Source organism: Chelonia mydas, chromosome 11 (genome assembly GCF_015237465.2).
Source record: "Chelonia mydas isolate rCheMyd1 chromosome 11, rCheMyd1.pri.v2, whole genome shotgun sequence".
NCBI classification, from domain to species: domain Eukaryota; kingdom Metazoa; phylum Chordata; order Testudines; family Cheloniidae; genus Chelonia; species Chelonia mydas.
Genome location: NC_051251.2, coordinates 26,963,528 through 26,986,082, shown reverse-complemented (window position 1 = coordinate 26,986,082; position 22,555 = coordinate 26,963,528). Strand labels below are relative to the sequence as shown.

The 22,555-nt window shown below is 41.5% G+C and overlaps 1 protein-coding gene across 1 annotated transcript; it reads left to right on the top strand.

Moving 5' to 3' along the window:
* Positions 1-2,768: 2,768 nt before the first annotated feature.
* Positions 2,769-21,451, top strand: RND3 (Rho family GTPase 3). The gene is made up of 5 exons (XM_007056691.4): positions 2,769-3,234; positions 3,577-3,664; positions 14,416-14,525; positions 16,240-16,374; positions 19,300-21,451. Exons 1-5 carry the CDS (start codon positions 3,085-3,087, stop codon positions 19,549-19,551), a joined length of 735 nt encoding a protein of 244 aa, XP_007056753.1. The 5' UTR covers positions 2,769-3,084; the 3' UTR covers positions 19,552-21,451.
* Positions 21,452-22,555: the final 1,104 nt, after the last annotated feature.

The window sequence follows — 22,555 nt, the reverse complement described above, 5'->3', positions numbered from 1 at the left end:
TGTTTGCTATTTGTGAACATTCATACAAATACCGTTTTGTTCACATTCATGTTTAAGGACATAAATGTCTATGTTTGAATGTAATCAAGGATCTTCATATCTGAGCAAGTATTTGTTACTTATTTGTCACTTGTTATTCATTAGTCTCCTGTTTAAAAGTTTAAACCATCCAATCAAAGAGCAGAAACAACATCACAGGATATGGTAGACCCATCACAAATACAAAGAGTGAAGAGCTGACATCAACTGTTGACAAATAATCCATAGGCTGAAAGCTGTTTGTCCAAACTATTCGATGACTCCTTATGAATAAGGAATACATTTGCAAAACTCAGGATCTTTTCGCAAATGATTCGTGAGCAGAAAACAAGGGCTAAATTCCTCAGATAATTCATGAGTGATGAATCAACCGTCTGACCAGTTCTAGTTGTGAAACACAGAAACAAAAGAAGAAAATGTACAGTGGAGTTTGAACTGTTATGCTTAGGACTGTCTACTACTCCTGACTACTGATGGGACTCCCTATGATTTCATAATAATACTAGCCACATAAGGGTGTTGGGAGACTTTATTAACTTGGAGCACTTTTAGCTTCTCAAATGATACCTGGGTATACATAGGGCTAGATTATGACCTGGACTACATGCACATGTAACGGAGAGAAAGACCCTGCCTTAACTCCCCTGTGTGGGCTACCTAGACCTGAAGTCTGGGCATGCAGAAGTAAGCAGGACTAAGCACCCCTCACCATGCATACCCCCAGAGCAGGACGGCAGGGAGGGGTGGGAAATGGGCCCAGCTTTGGGTCCACCTCCCATTCTTGTTGGCCAGCGCAGGTGAGCCAGTGTGTAACAGTAGTCATTTTCTGCTGATATAGGCCAGCAAATTACTGCTTCCCCAGAGCAAAGAGGAAGCAGGAGAGGAACTTCACTCAGATATGCGCTTTCCATCTTATCCAGGGCTGATCTTGTTTACCGAACCACGCTTTCCTCACGACTATGCCTAAAGTAAATATTTAATCCAAACTGTTATAAAGTCCCTTTTCAAGACTCTACAGTGAAGATTGCATTTGGGTTTTTGTGGAGAATATTCAACATGATTTGTTCACATAATCAATCAAACAATAAATATTACTGAAAGGTGTTCTAGTTGTTGCCTCTACAACTAATATCTTACATGGCACAGACGTGTTTTTGAACTGCAGATTAAAGCAATTGTCAGGGTTAGATAGCTGGGTATCTCACTTTGCAGTAGAAATCATGCACTCATACCACACTCACTGGTCTTTCTCTCATTTACAATGAGTTTACCTTGGTGTTGATTTGTACTGGAGAATTAAACCTACAACTGTACTTTCATACTGCAGCATAAATGCTTTTTCTATGTCAGGCTTAATTTGTCCTTTCTCAGCCCTGGGCCTTCACTTCAAACGCAGATTTGGGAACCTGCAGTGGGGCGTGGCTGTCGCTTCTGCTGCTTGGAACCCCTATTCTCTGCCCTTCCCATAGGTGGTGCTACACAGAGACCTTCTCAGGAGTCTCCATGAAACAGGCGAGGAGCGCTGCAGCACCGTGTACTGGCAGACGGGTTGGAGAATGAGCAGGAGTTGGGTCGCTCCTCACAGGAGGAGATGAAGGGGAGAGGGGAACCCTTCAGAAGGAAGAATAGAGGGGAGAACAGCCCTAGCAGGAGAGAAAGATCAGAACATCCCATGTGCACTGAACAGAGAGGGAGTGAAAGTCCTAGCATAGCAACAGTGGGGGTGAATAAAGGGACACACTGCAGGAAGGCTCACAGGGGGCATGGCACTGGGATTGGGGGCACTGCAGGAACGATCGAGGGGGCATGGCGCTGGGGTTTGGGGCACTGTGAGAAGGATCGCGGGGGACACGGTGCTGGGGTTGGGGGTGCTGCGGGAGGGCCTGTGCAGGCAGTGGTTGCATGGGGGCGCTGCAAGAAGGATTGCAGGGGGACACAACACTGGGGTTGAGGTCACTGCAGGAAGGATCATGGAGGGCATGGCGCTGAGGTTGGGGGCGCTGCAGGAAGGATCGCGGGGGGCACGGTGCTGCGGGTGCTGCAGGAAGGATCGCGGGGGGGCACGGCGCTGGGGGTGCTACAGGAAGGATCGCGGGGGGCACGGCTTTGGGATTGGGGGTGCTGCTGGAAGGATTGCGGGGGGCACAGTGCTAGGGTTGGGGGCGTTGCAGGAAGGATCGCGGGGGGCACGGCGCTGGGGGTGCTGCAGGAAGGATCGCGGGGGGCACGGCGCTGGGGTTGGGGGTGCTGCAGGAAGGATGGGGGCATGATGCCGGGGTTAGCGAGCGCTACAGGAAGGATCGCGGGGGGCAGAGCATTGGCGCTGCGCTTGGCGGACCGTGGGACGCTGCTGGCAAGGCAGCAGAAAAGGCAGATAAAGAGACTGTGGGAACCACGGCACGAAGTGCAGGAGGGAGGCCAGCCCGCTGGGGGCTAAGGAGCGGAGATAAAAAGTGGGGGGCAGCGAGGGAAAGGGACCCCATCATCTCATCCAGCTGGGGGCATTTCCCTCTGAGTCCGGGCAGCGGGTGCCGCCGCCCTGAGTGACCCCATAAGTCCCATACACGGTGTACTGGAAAGGGCTTCTCCCGAGATCCGGGCTCCCGGGCGAGCTCTGCCCTGCATGCACGGACTTGTCCGGGCAAAGCCTTCCCGGGGCTTCCAGTTCTCCCGGCCCCGGCCCAGCGGCGTGGCCCGGCGGTGCGCCGCGGCGCTGCTCCCCTAGAGGGCGTGTGGTTTACAGGCGACGGAGGCGGCCCGCGCTCACAAGCTCTCTGGGCTCCATAAAAGGGGAAGAGGCGGATCAGTTTCGCTCTCGTTGAGAGAGGACCGGATTGGAAGACGGGCCATATAAAGCCGGGTACGGAGGAGTGAGACAAAGCAGTCGGCTCGGAACTGGACCTGGGAGGCGGGCTGTGCGGCAGGGATCATCTTGCGGGCGGCGCACGGAGCGCCAGGCTCGGACTTAGCCGGGTGTTTCGGTGGCTTTGTTTCTTTCGGGCAAACTCGCTATTTTTTGCTGCAAGAGAAAATAAGGCAACATCAATGAAGGAGAGAAGAGCGAGCCAGAAATTATCCAGCAAATCTATCATGGATCCTAACCAGAACGTGAAGTGTAAAATTGTGGTGGTTGGTGATAGCCAGTGTGGGAAAACAGCTCTTCTCCATGTCTTTGCTAAGGACTGCTTCCCAGAGGTATGTCTAACCCGCTCGCGCTCTGTCTCCTGGTCCGGAGATGGAGCAAAGCCCGTACAGCATCTATATTTAACCTCCACGGGTATTTCTCTCCCGGGCAAAGTCTTTTACAATCGTGCAGACGTATCTTTGCTTGTAAGCCAGCCACTGTGATTTCACTAACTTACTCTGCAGTGCAGAAGGGAAATGATTACATGTGGGAGAAAGTGCGTTTCTGAACCCAGCTGTCTGTTTCTACAACTGGTTCTCAAATGCAATGAACGATGTCAGACGGGCTTACTGGTGTGTCTGTGGATTTTAAAGACAATAACGTTGTCCTTGTTTCTCTCTCTTTTTATTCAGAATTATGTCCCTACAGTATTTGAAAATTACACGGCCAGTTTTGAAATTGACACACAAAGAATAGAGCTGAGTCTGTGGGACACCTCTGGTAAGTGACCTGCATCATAGCAGATGCCTCGTGATTATTTTTGCATTCATGTCATACTTGTGACTCAGATCAGTCTTTTAATAATGAATATTAACAAGTGTTGCTAAATCTAAATATTTGCTCCTGTGTGACACAAATACCCATTGAGCTTTTACTGAATAATTCCTTCTTTCAAGCAGGAATTTCAGCTGCTTTCTAGTTTAATAGTCACCGGTAACCGGAGAAGGCATTGTTTTAATTTGCCTCAGTTGTGTTTAGCCTCTTTTGCTCCCCCCCACCACCAAAAGTTCTTGTAGTAATTAGCCCAGCAGATGGGAGATTATTATTGCATATCATGAGCCTTTCATTTTAATATTTGTCATCACTGCTGTGAAAGCCAGCAGGGGTTCTCCTTGCGTAAAACGTGATTATACAAAAACAGCGAGTTTAATAGTTATGCCGATATCTGAGTGGGTTTGGGGTGTTTTGCTGAACTGTTCTTCATTCCTCCTCCCCCCCCCCCCCATTGTGGGCCCAAAACTGCACACAAATAGCTGTAACTCGGGCAAGGGGTGTCTGACTTCAATGGGACTACTTGGGTAAAGTTTCCTAGTGTGTAACCGTGTGCAGGGTTGGGTTCTAAAGCCATCAGGGGGCTATGGGGTGAAGAAGTAACCTGAGAGCCGGAACTCTGTGGTACTCCTGATGCCTGAAGGGAAGGAAGTACAGCCATATGTGTAACTATAGGGGGTATAAAGAGACCCATCCTAAACCCTTTCCCAACTTTTAGTTTGGGAGGTGGGGGACAACAGTGTATGGCCCCTCTTTCAAATTTTTGTTTAATTTCCCCACTACCCTAACAGGCACAAATGGCTTAGCACCTAGTCCATTCTTGCCCCTCCACCACAATCCAGTTCTGCAGCCTGCAGAGAGAGGAAGCCCTTCCCACAGCTCGGCTGCACTGCTTTTCCTCCTCTTCTACTGCAGGGTGTGTTGTGAGCAGGGACGTGAGTTTGTGGATCCTTGACCTGAGTCACAAGATGAGACCACAGGAATCAGAGTGGCCTCAACAGGGGTTGCGGGGGGTGGGAAGGGAGCTAAACAGAGCTTTTGGGGGACACAGACTTGTGGGGGGACATGAAGTGTGGAAAGGACAAACCTCCTAGAGACAACAGAATACATGATATAGGAAAGGCTTCCTGATAGGCCAGAGAGCATTGGGGTAACACGCCTCCTCAGGGAAACAGAAAACATGGGAATGGACTAAAGGGCGGAGGTGAAAAGAGGGTACATGAGTGGGTATGCCACCAGAGGGAACCAGAGAGCATATCAAGAACTGACCTGGGAGAAATCAGAACCACTGGGCTGGAAAGGGAAGGAAAGGTGGAAATCAGGCACTGGGGAGACAGAGCTCTGACAGGAGGGGCAGATGGCTGAGAAGGGGAGGCAGGAGCTAGTTTTTTGTAGGGGGAGTGGCGGAAGAATCTTTTGAGGGTGGCAGGTGGAATGGGAGGGCACTGAACTCCAGAGCAGGATAACAAAGGGATTGAGTGGAAATGCAGAAAGAGATCACTCAATGAGAGGAAGATAACGGAGTGGAAGAGAGCAACCAAAGGCGGGAAAGACAAGTGTGGGAGTTGGCAACCAGCACCCAGTGGTGCAGAGACAGCGGAATGTGGTAAATGGACAGACCACCTTGTGAGTGGAGGGGAACATGAGTCTTGAGCAGGAAACAGAGCAGCACACCGGGCAGCAGAATCCAAGGAAACTGAATTAAATTGATCTTCCCATTGTATAGCCTGGGGAGCAAGTCCTCTGTCAGGAGTACTGCCTTGTGTGGCTTTGACAGAACCAGATGAAAAACAACATAGACAAGTCCTTTTCTGGCTTTGCAATAATTTTAGGACTCAGGCTAGACTTTGCATGAGAGCATCAAGTGCCAAAGCAAGTGGCTGTTTGTGTTGTACATGAGGCTAAAATCGGGAAGGGAGTTCGGGGAAAGATAAATCATTTTCTTACAATCCAGCATTCAACTGCAAAGCAGCAGCCTTTGTGGGATTCTTGATAGAATCTACTGTAAGACAGGAACTAAACATCCCCTACTGCCTTGGTGACCGACCCTAAGGAGCACATTATTGCTGTTCACATCAATGGAGTGTTTGCCTCCAGATGTGAATGGCAGCTGTATGTGGCAGACAGCTGCATCTGCTTCTAATTCTCTTTTTCTACAGAGGGATTCTCCCAGCCATTTACATTATGCAAGAAAAGGGAGGGGGGATAAAAAGCTCCATTAATGAGAAGATCCTATCTATGTTGTAATGGAAGGAGAATGAGCATGACAAGTAACACAGGATATAGTTTGACATGACTGGAAGGGCTATCTTAAGAGTCCTGGACACTAGCATCTGTGCTCCCGGACCATCATCCTGTCTTGGAAACCCCTATTCCCCTTACAGGACACTAGGGGAGTAAAAGATAAGATATGTGTACGCATGTGGTAATGTTAGATGAAGTCAGCTGATGCTCCTATATGATTTTTTTTTAGTGGGTTCCTTTGTGTTCCAACTTTTGACAAAACATAGTGCTTGTCTATTTCCCTGGCTCTGGGAGGTGTTAGACCCAATGTTAACAAGCAGGATGTTGGAGATAAGCCCTAGCCAGTCATCAAGCGGTGGTAGAGAGAATATAATTCCTCCTCTCAGTTTTAAATATGGACACCAGAAAAGCAGTATTTAGGTTTGATTGTTTCACCCTTCCAACTGTGTTTCCCACTCCTGTTTCAGAAACACTGACTCAAATGCTTTGTGATGGATTCTATTTCAAAGGTTAACTGGCATGCTAACAGTTTCCCAGGGGTTCAGCTTCTCTGTATGCTGATGTCTATCTGAGGGACCTTGCATTCTCAAACTACCAGCCAAGTAGTTAGATCTTACTTTAGATCAGTAACTTCCCAACATTTTAGGGCCTGCTGTATCAGTTTATCCGATGAAGATCTCAGCTGTACAGACCTCTCCCAAACCTCCTATTCGCCTGTGCCCACCCTAATTTGCCATGGCCTCTTAAGTGCCATGGGAGAGACTGGAACTGAGAACAGCCCAAGATCCATTGCAAATTACAGCACCAAGAAGTGAAAGGAGCTAGTTAGAGTTGACATATTAAGGCAAAAGAGGGGAAGCTGGGAATGACAATCACAAAAGTCCAAAGTGTCAGCAGAGGTTTGAGTATCTGTGATAGGGAACCACAGCATTAGACCAGTAAATCTGGGTTGAGGAAACTGAATAGGGCATACAACTCCTTTCTCAAATATTTTTTTCTTGGTCTGATCCCTAGGCAGGTTCATAGTTTATGTAGATGGCCTGTCTTGGAGCTGGGCCTGATGAAGGCAGCTCCTCCTCCAAAATGGCAGGATGATCCTGATACTGGAAATTAAATTCATATAGAGGGTTTTTTAATATTGGTAATTTTTTGATTTAAGATAATTGTCTTTATTCTGATTGGCTAGGTGTGATCTCTGATTTTTTGCTGCACTATTGCCTGGGAAAGCAAGTAGTTTCACAGCCCATGCTCAATAGTATTTTCAAAAAGCAAGATGGCTAACAATACAAACAAGTAAAGGTTACAGACTTTTAGAGTGTAATAAAACAGGTTTGAGTTTTCATTTTCATTGCTCCTCCACAGCATAAGATAACCATTCATTGCACAAATAAACGCTACACAGTAGCTTTTTAAAGTCATAGAAAATCACCAGTGAGCAGATTTGTATTGAAACATAATCTTTATTTTTATTCATTAAAAAGTAGCCCATTCTTCACAGGTCAACTCCTTTGACCTACAAAGGTTTGAAATCAGTGTGAAAAAATAGATCCGACATATTCATGTAATGAAAAATACATTTTGCAGTATTTTAAAAAGGGAAGAAGTAGTCTTACAGGAAGATATACCTGAAAATGCTTAAGAACTCCTACGCAATACACTATTTGGGTCCTGATCAGGGACCTAATATTTGCTTGAGTCAAATGTGCAGGATCACAGGGTCAATATGCTTGCAATTTAAAACTAAAATTGTCGGAGTGGTAAAGCTGAAAGAATAAAACGAATACTTCATTTTGTATAAAGCGTTGCTGAATGATTTAGTGGTTTGGGGGTTACAGGTAAAAAAGTCACATTCTGAAAACAGCCAGCTCCCATTGATTGTTAGAATAAATACTACCACAAACCTGGGCCACTCAATACAAAAATCACACCAGACAAGAAGACTTCAAAAGATAAATTAACATTTTTGTCTTATCTCAAGTTCTTGTTGATTTGGTATTATTTTACAAATCTTTGTCCTGTTTTTATCTGTTGAATTAGAGTATAGGCCTGAACTCCCATTAAATTCGGTGGTGGCAGGACTGGGCCCACAGTGGAAATTCAAGCTATGAAAATTATTTTATACCACTGGTATATTTTTGCAAATTATTATTGATTTTAGGTTTATATATTAAGAAAACATCTGGCATTCAGTGTATTAGAAAATCACATTACAACACACTGAGACAATAACTCACATTTAATGATGCCACTTGGAATACATTTATATATTTTACATAAAAAAGATGCCATTTAGTTGACTTTGACGGCAATATACCCAAGACATTTCAAGATGACTTTATCAGTCTCCAGTATTAATTTTTAATTGTGTTAAACTGTCTTGTGTGTTTTCTTTAAACTACAGACAGCTTGCATCAAGATTCCAGGCTAACTGATTAATACCTCCAATTAATTGAAGTTGATGGAAGTCTTGCCATTGAGTTCTTCAGGAGACAGATATTGCCATTTCAAGGCCTAATTCTGCTCCCATTGAGGTGAATAGCAAACCTCCAGGCATGTATAAAGCAGAATCTCACAATCCTGCCTCAGGGTGGTATCAGACCCCAATGTTAGCACTGATGTTGGTTACATATAAAACTTCCCAATATATACTGTATGGTCTAGGACCACAACTACAAAACACCTGGCACCACATACTGGATGGTTGGAAACATTTTAAAGCCAAGCGTAAATTTATTTGGAAAGTTTTTAATGAATTTCCATCATCATCAAAGTCTCTAAATATGGGGTTAGGACATTATATGTTTAAAAACGTGGACGGGGTAGGAAGAAAGATTATCTAAAATATTTTCTAGTGCTGTCTAAACCTGTAAGTCTTTACAAGGATTAAAATTTCTCTTAACATAAAGGAAAATGCCTGTCAAAATGAGATTTAACTGGTATAGAACCACTAAGCCTGTTTTCAAATTAGTGCTATCTGGTTGCAATATCATTTCATTAGAAATTATTTCACTCTGTAGTGATATTGTATGATAGTCTCTAGCCAGTTAGGGTGTAATATGTTCATTTTAAGCAGAATATTTCAGAGGAATATTCCATTTGGTGCCTGAAGAACCTTCACAATGTTATCTCATGGAAACTTCGATGAGTATCTACACGTCAGACTTCTTTCAGTCTATCGTTCAGACATCAAACTTTAAATATATCCTGTTAGCAAGTTTTTGCCTTCTTACATTAAAATTACTTTTTTAAATTCACATTTCTTATTTGTACAGCAAAAAGCTGTGAAGCAGTAAGAACATTTGGGGCTTTAAATATATGTCTGTCTTTCTCTCTCTCCCTCTGTCTAACTATAGACTGTAGGTCATTTCTGTAGCATACGTATGAAGGTTGAAATGTGGACTCTGTGCCGAATACTCTAATAAAATAATTCTCTACAGAACCAGAAATAGTACTGCAGTGCTGGGGATTAGCATATAATTAAATCCAGAAGGGCCTTAGAGCTTCAAACAAATTAGCTTTACTGTGATTTGCATATGCACAGTGTGCTCAGTGTCTGTGTAGAAATGTAGCATTAATTACGAAGATCTTTCCACTGAACCGTTTTGCAAAATATATAAATTAGAGCTGCAACGTGTAAGAATTGCATTTAATAGAGAACTGACAAAAGCAGAAAGCACCATGGGGGTATTTCAGGGTTTGAAATCTTTGTCTTTCAGATCACTTACTAGTTGTTCAAGTTTGGGCCTATACCCTTTAGTAATAGTTGAAAAAACACATGATTTCCACATAATTCGTTCATTTTTTTTAAAAAAAGAGTACTGTCGATAAATGGGAAATGGAGAAGATTTATAAGTTGTCAGGGAAAAGACCAGTAATTAAAGAATATTTTTTGTTTAGGGTGAAAGATTGCTAAATCCATAAATACACTATATTATTGTGAATGCTTGTAGTACTTTTTGCATTTGGAGATGATAAATCATTGAATTCTGCCACATAATAAATAAAATGGCCTGAATTTCCCCAAAAGTCACTGAAGCATTAAAAGAAGGATGCCAGCAAGAGAGATTCAATGAAGTGTGTAGTTCTTAGTTACCATCAGTTTTTTTGTCATTTTTAACACATGAAGTTAGTAACTAGACAGTTCAGGCAGTTGATACGGAATAATGCAGTCCTTCACCTGTGGGTCACTGGTTATTTGACCAATCAAAAAAAATGGCCACAAATTGTTAACATCTGATGGCTGTTTTCTGGTCTGTAAGAAATGGAATAATGCTGCTGTACCAGTGTCATGTATTCCATACAACATGAAATGACATCCTATGGACAGTCTCAGTAGAGCAGCCAACACTTGCATTGAGCAAGAACAATGAACTACCTAGAGTTGGTCCCTCCTAAGTAGTTTGGGTTAAGCCACATTGTGTAGGCATAGTGGCGAAGAGCTTTGTGTGATCTGTGGATAAACAGAGGATTGCAGTTGCCAGTAACAGTTATCTGGCATCTTATACTGTTGCTAGTACCCTGCTCCAGCAAAGCACTTAAGCACATGCATAATTCTGTTGAAGTCATTGAAAGTACTCACTTGCTTAATTTTAATCATGTGCATTGGTGCTTTTCTGGATCAAGGCCTAAATGAATTTTTAAAATGATAATGAATGTGAGTTTTGCTCAGTTAACTCTATATGAAACATAAGATCTTAAATAGGCAGTTATTAAAATATTTAGCCAATTCAGGCTTCCGCTATTCATGTAATTTGCCAGATAGAACTAAGAAATAAAAAATGCTGTTGGGACGAGTCTCTGCCACAGAATAAGAGGAACGTTACTCTGTCCACCAGGTTTCGGATAAACTGTAGAATGGTTGAAATTAGCCCTGACAAAAATGTGGTCGTGATTGTCACCAATCTGCTCCAACAAAATAAAAATAAAAAATGTAGAGTTTTGACTGGAGTATGGCAGCTCTGTTTGTGAAGTCTCCTCCTCTTCTCTGGTCTTGGCATGGTTTCAGATTGGTACACTAACTTGAGAAAAAGATGGAACAGAGTGTTGTTGAACTGCATTCAGAAGGTCTGCATAGACTGGATTCACATTCCTAAGATTCTTTAGGTCCTGAGAATTTTATGTGGAATAAATGATGAAATATTCCATTGAATTGAGTCATGCAGTTAGGTTTTTTATTTGTGTAATCACAAAGATTTGGTGATTGCTGCTGAATGAAACCAGTAAATATATTTCTTCTGTTGAAGCATTCCACATGGTCAGTACTTTAAAATATTCCTATTAGTTCTACCGCACACTCCCTCAGAGAAAAGAATGTGTCCAGTATATCTAGTTTACAACCAAACTGACAGATCATACTTAACTATCTTAGTGTTCAGCATTTTAACATGAGAGACTCAAAAGGAAACAACATAAAAAAACCAACATCTGGAGTTGGTATGGTGAGTGGAATCACAAAGCTGAATTTAGTAAGTGGATGCCTTTGTGTATGCATAAATGCATATTTATGCACATATATGGTATATGTTGTATCATTGAGGAGCAGTGACTGAGCAGTTAGGTATGTGTCTAAGAAATTAGTTTCTGGGTGAGGCTCTTTAAGATTTCTCTGTAGCTGGCAACTTTTATCGTTCCAAATATTAATGATCTTAAAGACAAAGGGCTAATCCTGCTCTTACTTGTCTGAGCCATGCTGAGGGGGAGGAAAGGTGGGAGCCATGAAGTGGTTCACACAACTAACTAGTGAGCACAGAGCAGGATAGCTGGGGGTGGAGTTTGTGATCTACAAAACAGTATAGGTCTCCTGTTAGCATCCGTGACGTACCCCAGAATATCTGCCAAGGACTGCGAGCACGGCCATGCAACCTATCTGGCCGATCATTCCCTTGAGGCTCTGGAGTGCTGGCAGATTTAACAGCAGGAACAGGTATTGGTGGGGAAGATGCCCCCATCGCAATACCCCTTCACAACATAGAACAGGATTTGTAAGAAAAGAATGTATTTTATTGATACACATGAAGCATAATACGTGCATTGGAGTGAACTCTTCCCTTTAATTTCAATTGAGTTTCACCATGCATGAATTAGTCCTAATATGTCTTATGTAGAAAGCTAAAAGCATTTGCTCTGCATTGGAGGGAGGAGGGGGGCATATGATTGTTTCCTTCTTTGGGATACTTATCCATATGATTTACTCTGGATTTTTCCTTTTTGAAAGGCCAGCTAAGGTGAAGTACTAGTCCTGTACATACAGTATCAGGTCTTCTGATGGAATAATAGATATAGAACTCAGTGTCCGTGTGATTGAGAGCCCACTGATATCAAAACATTACGCAAAGGGGGTTAAATAAGCAACTATTGAAACTATTTTGTAGGACACAGAAATCTAGAGGCAAAATATGGGCCTTGTGCGTTCCAGAAAGAGGTCAAATTGAGCTCTCCTTTACACCAGAGTAAATACAGCAATTCAGCTGAAGCCAATGTAATTTTTCCAGATTTATATCGGTATAATTGAGAGCAGAACGTGGCCCAGTATTTTGAATGTTTACTTTGTCAGGCCTACTATATCTGATATTTTTCCTCTAGTGTTTTGTTTAATGTTGAAGAGTGCTAAAAGTTTTTTTGAAGAGCAACATTCTGAAGCTATGAATATTCATTCATTCATTGTGGGATTGACATTGTTTACAATTCTTGTGGGGGTATTTTTAGAGGGGAAGCCCAGTTTCGTCAAACTACCTTCTTCTACCAACTTGGGTAATGCTTCATTGCCCATATGTTGCTCCTAATTTCAAAAACAAAATTCCTGGAATTCTTGCAGTTCCCTTCTGGCATAAGCTGTCCAGCTGGAGCGCACTGTGATGTGCGCTCACTGTTTCTCTTACTTCCTTGTGTAACAGCATGAACTGTTTGCCTTTCAGGGAGAAACTTACAGAATTTTTCTCCTCTGGTTAATCATGATTGTTTTTCAGCCTTTGAGATAACTTACAGTCAATTAGCTGTGGATAGTTTGAAGAAAATAAGGGATCTAATTAGCTGATGAATCATACAACACATTTAAAAAAAACGTTACGCTATTGTCTCATAAAAATGTGATATGCCATCTTTTTAGGCCCGTGGAATAGAGAAATACAGAAACTTAATTATTTGTTTTGTGTCATAGGTTTTCTTAAGCTATAGGTATACCTTTCTTAAATCAAGCCCCCAATTCAGTCCATGGGACTACTCATGTGCATAAGAACCCTGCTGAATCAGAGCCCTAATAAATGGAATTTTTACAGGTCTCAGGTCAAATTCTCTGCTAATGAAGATAGATGAAACTCCTTTGAAGTCAATGGATATGCACCTATTTACACTAGCAGAGAATTTGGCCCATAATCACCTATCTCAGAGTCCTTTAGTCAATACCTATTATGGCCACATTCCTACAGAGATTTGTTCATGCTTAACTTTACATACTGAGTAATCTCAGTGAAACCAATGGTGCTACTCAGTGTGTAAAGCTAACCCCATGTATAAGTCTTTGCAGGGTTGGGCCTATGTTTATACCACATACGTTTACTGGAGTAACTTCTGTACAGTATCCTAAGGCTTTCCTTCTTTGAGCAAACACCATTTTATTCTAGCCTTGACCATTTAAAGACACCTTTAAAATATGCAATGGTGGGCCATCCTGCTGTCTCTGAGAGGCCTATGTGCTAACATAAGGGGATTCCTTCCAACTAGGCTTCTGAAAAACATTAAGATCTCCCAGCATTCACCCAAGACTCATTGACTATACTGCTTTAGAGAAAGTTTAGTCCAGCTTCTGGAGGGGGCCAGAAGTAGAGTACAAAGTGTGAGTGGAAAGAGCCTTCCTTCTTGACAATACCAGCTGATTTTTGCCAGCTCCAGGGATTCAGTCAGTTCTGATAAACAGTGGAGAGACATCCAAACTTTTAGAATAATTGGTGTAAGAGATGGAAAAGACCAGGTCACCCAGCCCAGCAATGGGTAATGGCTCCCACACTTTCTGATTTTCTATAGAGTCATAAAAGAAAGATACACAAAAGGCCCATTAGGTCACACAAGCCTTTGGTGGGGTCATACCCAAACCAAAGGTCTCACTTTTCGAGACATGCCTGTCACCAGCTCCATGTTCTATCCCATATCTGATTTCACTCTTTGGGCTGTCAGGGAGTGTCACAGCTGCTTTCAAGCTTGCAAAGGAAGTTTAATCACCGGGTTACTAACCTGATTAACTATCTAAGGAAGAAATCACCCTTATTTAGGGCTAGGCCTAAGAAGGAATTGGAGCATGGAGAAGTAAGCACCAAAAATAACCTGGGAAATGTAGTATGTTTTGGAAAAAGGATAGTGACATGGCATTCAAGAGCTTTACTGTAAACCTTCTGAATAAGTTTGCATGACTGCAGAAGAAAAAGGAATATTAAGCAATAAAATCATTTCTTTTTTCTGGACAGGGTCTCCTTATTATGACAATGTCCGCCCGCTTTCCTATCCAGATTCCGATGCTGTCTTGATTTGTTTTGACATCAGTCGGCCAGAAACCCTTGACAGTGTGCTAAAAAAGGCAAGTGTATGAGAATATTTTTTTTAATTCAAAACTATTTAAAAATCTAATCTATTTTTAAAACTCTGTAATGTGGCACTATTTCCAATCGTATAATCTTCAGCATTTGATTGTTTCACTAAAATAACCCCATAACTGCACTTTGCGGAGCTAGAATTTTAGTCCATTTGAGAAGACTGAAAAATACTCAAAACCAGAGGCATTAGGAGAGTGGAATTAAGTAGAATATTCACTCCCAAAAGCCCTTTGCAAGTATTTGTGGCACATAATGTGAAAAGAAGGAGTGGAGCCATGAAGAAGCTGCCTTTCAAGGCATGCTCCTCTAGCAAAGGGGATTAAAGACTCTATAGCAATTTGCATTGGCACAGTTAATACTGGTCTGCCCAACATTAAGACCTCCACTATAGCCTTTACTCCACGTTATAGGGGTGGTGATATGCAGTCAGTGGAAGAGCCAGTGACAACATGACTCCCGAGGAAGGGGACTCAAAGCAATGTGGAAGGCCTTGCTTTCAGATGCTCCATGGTCTGCAGGATGAGTGCATGATTTCTCAGCAAAACTAAAGCTCAGCTCTGTTTGAAGGCCAGGCACCTGCTCCTTTGTGACTTCTCAGACCTCTCCCCTTTCTTGGTGCAGCATGAATCAAAAATTCTGCAATGTTTAACTTCAGAGTTTACTGACTACCTTGTCTGCTAATACAGTTTTTTCCATGGAGATTAGGAGTTGGGCCATTTTTGTTTTTCCTCCTTTATTTGAATGGATTTGAAAGTAATATAACACATTTTCTTGTCTGAGCATCACCATCACTGACAATGTCAACAAAAGTGTGCGAACAGGTTAGGTTTTTTTAACGTGTCTTCCTGTCTGGTTCTTCATATACTGAACACACAATATTTTAGATCCTGAATAAACAGTGGGTACTGTGTTTTCACTGGTTTACAAAAGTGTGGTAGATTTTTTTTTTTCCAATATACATGTAAAAATTAAAATGTTCCTCATCAAATGTTAATGATTCTAAGATTTGTCAGATTTAGGCTGAAGAGACTTGAAAAAACACCATTATGAGTTTATGTCCATGTTCACGTACAGTATTTTCACAAGATATACAGTACACTATTGTGTATTCAGGATTAAGCATATTATTTGATCAGTACAAATTGATTCTCCACAGATTAAACACATTTTTACAGCACTCAAATGAAGCCATGAGCCAATATATATGATTATCTTTAATATGTTTTATATTTGTCTGAGACCTGCTTGTAATTCGTCATTTGAGGAACTGTTTGAACTAGCTAACGGCAACACCCTTTGCTATTTCTACTGCAATGTGGGTAAAACCAGTGAATCATAGGATGAGAGAATGAGATTGTATATTGTTTACTGATTTTAGGCGGGATCAGGGCATGACTCTGACAATCCTTACGTAAATGGACATTTCAATTGAAGTCAGCAGGACTAGTGGGTGGGTAGGGGTTGCAAGATCTGCCCTAACTTGGAAGCTGCTAGTTCATATGCTCTTAAATCCTCAAAGTCAACTTGTAGCATGGTTACAAATTAAACAAGTACCAATGTAATGTATTTGTGTAAAAAATGCTTCCTGTGAGTGTTACCAAACTCTAATCCTGTTTCCATTGCCTCTTTTCACTAGCATGCTTTAATTAATCTAAATAATGTATTGCATTACTATAGTAACAAAATAATATTTTACAGTGGAAAGGTGAAATTCAGGAATTTTGTCCTAACACCAAAATGCTTCTGGTGGGTTGCAAGTCTGATCTGCGCACAGATGTGAGCACATTAGTGGAGCTTTCCAATCACAGGCAGACACCAGTATCATATGATCAGGTATGTGTCATATCTCATTCTTTCCACTTGTTACTTGGTGGTGGTGGGAAATATGCAGTTCGGTAACATTGCATTCACTTTTAAGAGAAACTGCCCTCCTTCTGCACTGAGCTTATTTACACTAAAATAGTCAGATGCTGTTACCTAATGATCTCCATAGGTGAGTCTGAAAACACCAGAGGTATTCTGTGTATTCTGTGCCTACAGAATTCACATGTTCCTGCAGACTTGTGTCCCAGAAGTATAAGCTCTCACATAAATATGTTTCTAGCTCTAAGAGTTGCAGAGAAAACCTTTAAAAAGTGAACTGAATGTAAACTAATGTAGTCATTTTGCTGAGTCTCTAGGCAGCCTGACGCAGCACTCTGTTAACACATACTAGGTAACTTTTAGTCTAGACCAGCAGGGTCTACACAGGCCACTTAATGTGCAACACGTCTTGCTTTAGAGTTCACACACCTCTCGTGTGCATTGCCGCTCACGTGGAAAAAGACAGTTAACTACAAGCAACACAGTGCAATCAGGGCATCAACCTGATCTTTAAATTTGAGTGCCCAAATTAGGAATCAAGGTGTCTCTGATGCTAACTTTGCTAATGTCTGTTGTATATGCAAAGCTGAGTTTTGGTGAACCCCAACATTAGGGCAGATTTAGTGGTAGGTTTAAGTCCTTAAAAGTAAATTGTTCCATATATAGTGAAATGGTGGCTCATTTTGCACCCAATACTGTACTGTCAGTGTAGCAAACCTATAACAGGGCACCAAGGTGCTGTGATATACAAAAGCACCTTGAATTTTCCTCATATCTCACCACTCCAACACATTTTCTTTGCTTTATGAATTTTACAAGTGCGTTGATGTTTAACAAACTTTAAAATGTAAAACAAAAGTGTGGCAGAAACTGTTCAATTATCACAACAGAAATACTCCGTTTTTCTTTATTTAGAACATTTTGTGTTTAAAATGATCAGAGAAACAGTCTGTTGCAAATTTTGGCCAAGATTCTTTTCTCATCTGTGTGGTGCATATGCATTCTTGATGCCAAAGTTCTGCCCTTCCAACATGCTTGGACTCCAAAGTGTGTCCTGAGGATGCAATATCAGAACTGAGATCAGCAGCGTGAATCTAAGAACCCAGACAGAGTCAAGTAGAGCTGTCATGTATTTGTTACAGTATAACTGGGGTATGCAACACAGTTGTACATGGGGTATTAGGAAACACTTGTATGATCCATGTAGTTTATCATTATTATTCTGAACTAAATTTTAATTCTCTTTGCTGAGGGTGTTTTCCCTGTTGACAGATCTTTTAATACATTGCTGAAAGAGAATTTATTTTAGAGTGTGGTGCGTTCTTCAGCCATACTGCCTCTGATTGTATAGCCATTTACATGAGGAAAATGCATGCCTGTTGCTCAGTAACTGAGGACTTACAAAAGACTGTAAATAAAGCATTATAATGGAATAGTGTCAGCTTGTTCAAATGATGGTTAAGCACAGCGTGTTTGGTAATGGAATATGCGGGCTTTCCTCTCTAGTTCATTGATTTGAATCCAGCCTACATTGACAGAGACCAAATGTTGATACCATCTGATCATTGTGTGATAGGTTACCTGAAAGGGTTGGGAGTGGGGGCCAGTTTGCTAGTGGAACATTGTGTGTGCACATCACAAAAGCTGCTACCACCTCAAATGACTTTAAGTTGGCAGTTTTAGAGGAGAGATTAGAGACTGAGTGGCTTTCTCCAGTTTAGAAGTGACCTCTCCAGGATAGAGGCACGTTGATGTGGACACAGAGGAAAAATGAGAACAGACACATGCCTGGAATTAAGTGGCAGGCGCAACATACAGGGAAGGTGTGCTACTCTCCCGTGGCTCATACTCTCCTATGCCAGACATGTAATTGGTTCCGGTGCAGGGGTTACAGGACTCCTTACCATAAAATGCAGGGTAGGCTCTTCTCAGCCTACCACCCAGGACTCGGTTCTCTGAGTCCTAGCACCCTCCCCACTGCGAGGGAAACAGAGGGTGCAGCAGGGTGGGGACCTCAGCCCATGAGTGACACATGGTCTCACCCTATCACATGATCCTAAGGCCTACCATCAAATTCCCAGGTCTTTTACCTCTGGGAACCGTTCATTTTATTCTCTTCACCGCACTGGAACTGGCTGCAAGTTGTCACAAATAAACAATTCCACCCCAGTACCTCAGTTTGGTACTAAGCATGTCCCTACTTAACTCACTGCTGGAAGAGAGCCAAGAGAGGCTCCAAGTGGCCCCTGCACCGGCTTAAATCCTTGGAGCAGGGGAATGCTGGCCAATCAGCATCCCTCTCTTCAGCTGACCAATGGGTTCTAGAGATTCCAAGGGGGAGGTGATACATCTTGGCCCTTGGTTAGTGTCTTCCTCCCTTACTTCTGGGATTGTCCCCCTTTCACTGCTGGCCCCATCAAGTTCCCCCACGCGGTGATGCAGGTGGGTATCATTTGACAGGGCTGTAAGGAGGAGCTGCTGCACAACAGATACCTTTTCTGTGCAGAGTTAAGGATTTGATTTTTCAGGCAGTCAGTCCAGTACCTTTCAGGATGAATACAAAAGTCTCCCAAACAAAAAAGCTCAAATTTTCTGAATAGGAAAAAAATCTTTTTCAGGGATACAGGCCATTGTCCTTATGTACAGCTTTCAAATTATGAGTATTTCCTCACAGGAAACAATTCTTAGATATTTGTAGAATACGTTTTGAGTGCATATCCCTATCTGTATTTTGCAAAAAACCCAATGAGTTGCTGTGTGTCCCTTTGTCTTAGATTTGGTTTTTACACAATAATATGTATGCAAACAGAACTGAAGAATAACCGTATGGTTTACTTTGGCTTTGTACAAAACCTCCCTATTGATTGCGGTTCCTTTTTCTTTTCCCCCACTCAGGGTGCAAATATGGCCAAACAGATTGGAGCAGCCACTTACATTGAATGCTCAGCCTTACAGTCAGAAAACAGTGTAAGAGACATTTTTCATGTTGCCACGTTGGCATGTGTAAACAAAACAAACAAAAATGTTAAGCGGAACAAATCACAGAGGGCAACAAAGCGAATTTCACACATGCCTGGCAGGCCAGAACTATCTACAGTTGCTACAGATTTGCGAAAGGACAAAGCGAAGAGCTGCACAGTGATGTGAAGGATGTAGGTTTCCTTAGGAAGAAGGAAGAGACAATGTGTTCAGGAAAGGCGAAGACTCAATGAAGTGCACAGCCAAAGTGGTATATAATGTGTGGGCTTAAGTCAATACTTTAAAGGATACTCTTCACCTTTTGTGTGAGATTGTATTTAGGGATTCAGCATGTAGACTAAGCAGTGGGAAGAGATGGATCTGAATGAGACGGCTGTCAAAAATGTTACATGGAAGAAATGCCAAAAAAGGAAAATATTTGAATGTGCTAGAGAAGAGGAGGAAAAGTAGCACCTCAGAGAAAGAAGATGTCCTTGATAGTGCTTGTTTGTTTTCTTAAAGATCTGTTTCTGGATACCTACGTTGATTTAATTAAAATAATATTTTAATGTTCCTTTTTAAAATTAAATTAATTAAGATGTTAATAACACATCCTCATCATTGGGGCCCTAGCCTCATGACCTTACAGTTAGTTTTTCTGCAGGATATGATCTAATTTCCTTGTAGCTCATCATTAAAATGGAAATTATATCCAGACCCATGGGTCATCCGGAGGAAAACATTGTATATGAAAAGCTTGGAAATTATGCCTTCCTGAGATGGCTACACAAGCTAAATTGGAATATGATAATGATGATAACCTTTTGAGACTTCCCAGTATTATAAGTGCCCTAGCACAACAACAATTAGATCAAGTAGAAAAAAATTACCTGCTTGTCACGGAACTTTCAAAACATTGACTATTTCTGTCCATCATTGTGATTGTACTTAAAAAGTAATGCTCTTAAACTTTATCGTTTTACATTTTCTATGTAAAGGTATGATGTACTGTATGGATATGTCATTGTAGGTTGAATTGCAAAATCAGATGAAAGGTGCTATCCGTTATGATTATAAATGATCCTCAGTTTAAAACCTAATTCTTACAGCCTTAATGCCCAATCCTGTTTAGGTGCTGAGAATCCTCAGCTCCTAGTCCTCGGGAGTGGAGGTGCTGAGTTTTTCCCAGGCCCTATGGCTGTGTAATGGAGAAGTGATATTCTGTGGTACGGTTTTTTTGCAACTATGTTTAGACAAAAATAACAGTACACACATGAGCCAACATAGCCAAGTTATCTTGTATATGATACATTCTAACAGGGCTGCATTTGGTGACCGTCTCTTATTACAGATTTCATTTTCTTATAATGAGCGCTGTAAGGAAATGGGACCTTAAGGAGCCCCCAGTGGAAACTGGATACTATTTTAATCCTAAAGGACTAATATGTGCATATCCAGACAGTGGTCATTAAACATTACTTCAGTGAACCGGATTCAGTCAACTTCTTTTTCACTTGCTGATTACTATAGTTACATGAAATAAATCAATCAGCCTTTAAAATAGGTTGCAGATGTTTACTGACGAATTACTGTCATGGCTTCTTTTTAAAAGGATACGCTAAGCTCTGACCAGTGTTGCTCTAGCTTGTTGAAAACAAGCATTCTTTTCCAGTGATAATGCTTCATTTTTGAAGGATTAAAGTGGTGTTTGCTTTAAGTTGTGGCAGGATAGAGGATGATGATAATTAAAACACTCAGTTCTACGTGCTACCAGCACTTTGCTTTGTTTCTGCAAAAAAGAAAAAAAAATACCATTCCAGTCATTTCTCACAAAAAAACCCAGACATTTTACCACCGTAATATGCTTTTGACTGATGCAACAATATGCTTAGGGCAGTATTACAAAATAGCTGGCAAGTGCTTTCTGTATTTAAGTATTGTAAAAAGAAAATAAGTTATAACTGTTATAAAACAGGACATTCATTACTTCTCTTTTTTTTTTAATGTTGAAGTCACTTTGTATGTTTAATGTTTCTGCAGTATTTATTAAAATATCTTTTTTTTCTTTGAATAAAAAATAAATAACTAACCAAGTCTTAGTGTAAATGACCTGTGTGGCCAGTTCACTGTAATTTGTGTTTGCTTTCCTGACATTACTGTACTGAATAGTATCCTGTGTACATCTTGGAGTTTTTATGCAGTCTGAATGAAATTGTGACCTATCCTTGTTGCCTCTCATTTAAGTTATGCCATTTTGGTATGCTGCCATTTAAAATTGGGTCACTTGTCTGAATCACATTTCCACAAAATTACAGGGAGATAGCAGGGAGTAGAAGGAGTAAACTGGTGCAAATAAGTGAAATATATTCTCCTTTTTGTTCTTTCAAAAATTGAATGCCTGTTAAAGAAGCTTCCAAACATTCAAGGTTTGTCTACAGTATAAAAAAGAAAGTTGTGTTCCTAACTCAGCTTAGCTACCTGCGTTAGCTAACTTAGATTAAAATAGCCAAGAAGACATGGCAGCTTGCTTTTAATTCGGGTTACCAGCTGGAGTTCAACCCCAGGTTTCTCTGTTGGCTTTAACTTGAGCTGATATCCTGAGTTTGAAACAGAATACCAACATATTTTGCAGTGTAGATATAGCCTTAGACTGCTGTAACTTGTGAGCCTGCACTTTCTGCAGAATTTCCTATTTTCCACTGACCTTGGCAGCAATAGGTGGGTTAATATTTTGATTGTGATGAAACATTCTTCACTGATTGCTCTGTATTAAGTAAAACCAGACTTTTCTTTAGCATTAGGCAGGCATGTCTTCTCTCATCACTATATGACATATTTATAGCGGCCTCTGAAGGAAAAACTCCCACTCCACAAGGGAAGGTTGAGTTTCCAAGCTTCCTCTTAAAATATTTCAGGATAATGGTGGAACAGTGAGACTGAACTCCTGACTCCATTCAAGTCAATGGGAGTTTTGTTACTGACTTCAGTGGGGTAAGGATTTTACTCTGAATGAATTCTTCAAACTACTCCCTCTTGAGGAGCAGCAAGTGCTTGAAAGGCAGACTCCATTTCAAATAGTCACGTTTGTCTCTCTTTTCTAACTCTAGTTCCTTTTATTTGTGAGATTACAATTTAATAATATTAATCATGCTGGACCAGCCTTATGATTGGAAAGTCCTTAACCAAGAGTTAG

Bases quoted from the DNA above. Each gene is read 5' to 3' on its own strand.
- RND3 (XM_007056691.4), top strand. From the start codon at position 3,085: ATGAAGGAGAGAAGAGCGAGCCAGAAATTATCCAGCAAATCTATCATG. The intron at 3,665-14,415 runs GTAAGTGACCTG...TTTTCTGGACAG, and splicing joins GAGTCTGTGGGACACCTCTG to GGTCTCCTTATTATGACAAT. The intron at 16,375-19,299 runs GTATGTGTCATA...TCCCCCACTCAG, and splicing joins CACCAGTATCATATGATCAG to GGTGCAAATATGGCCAAACA.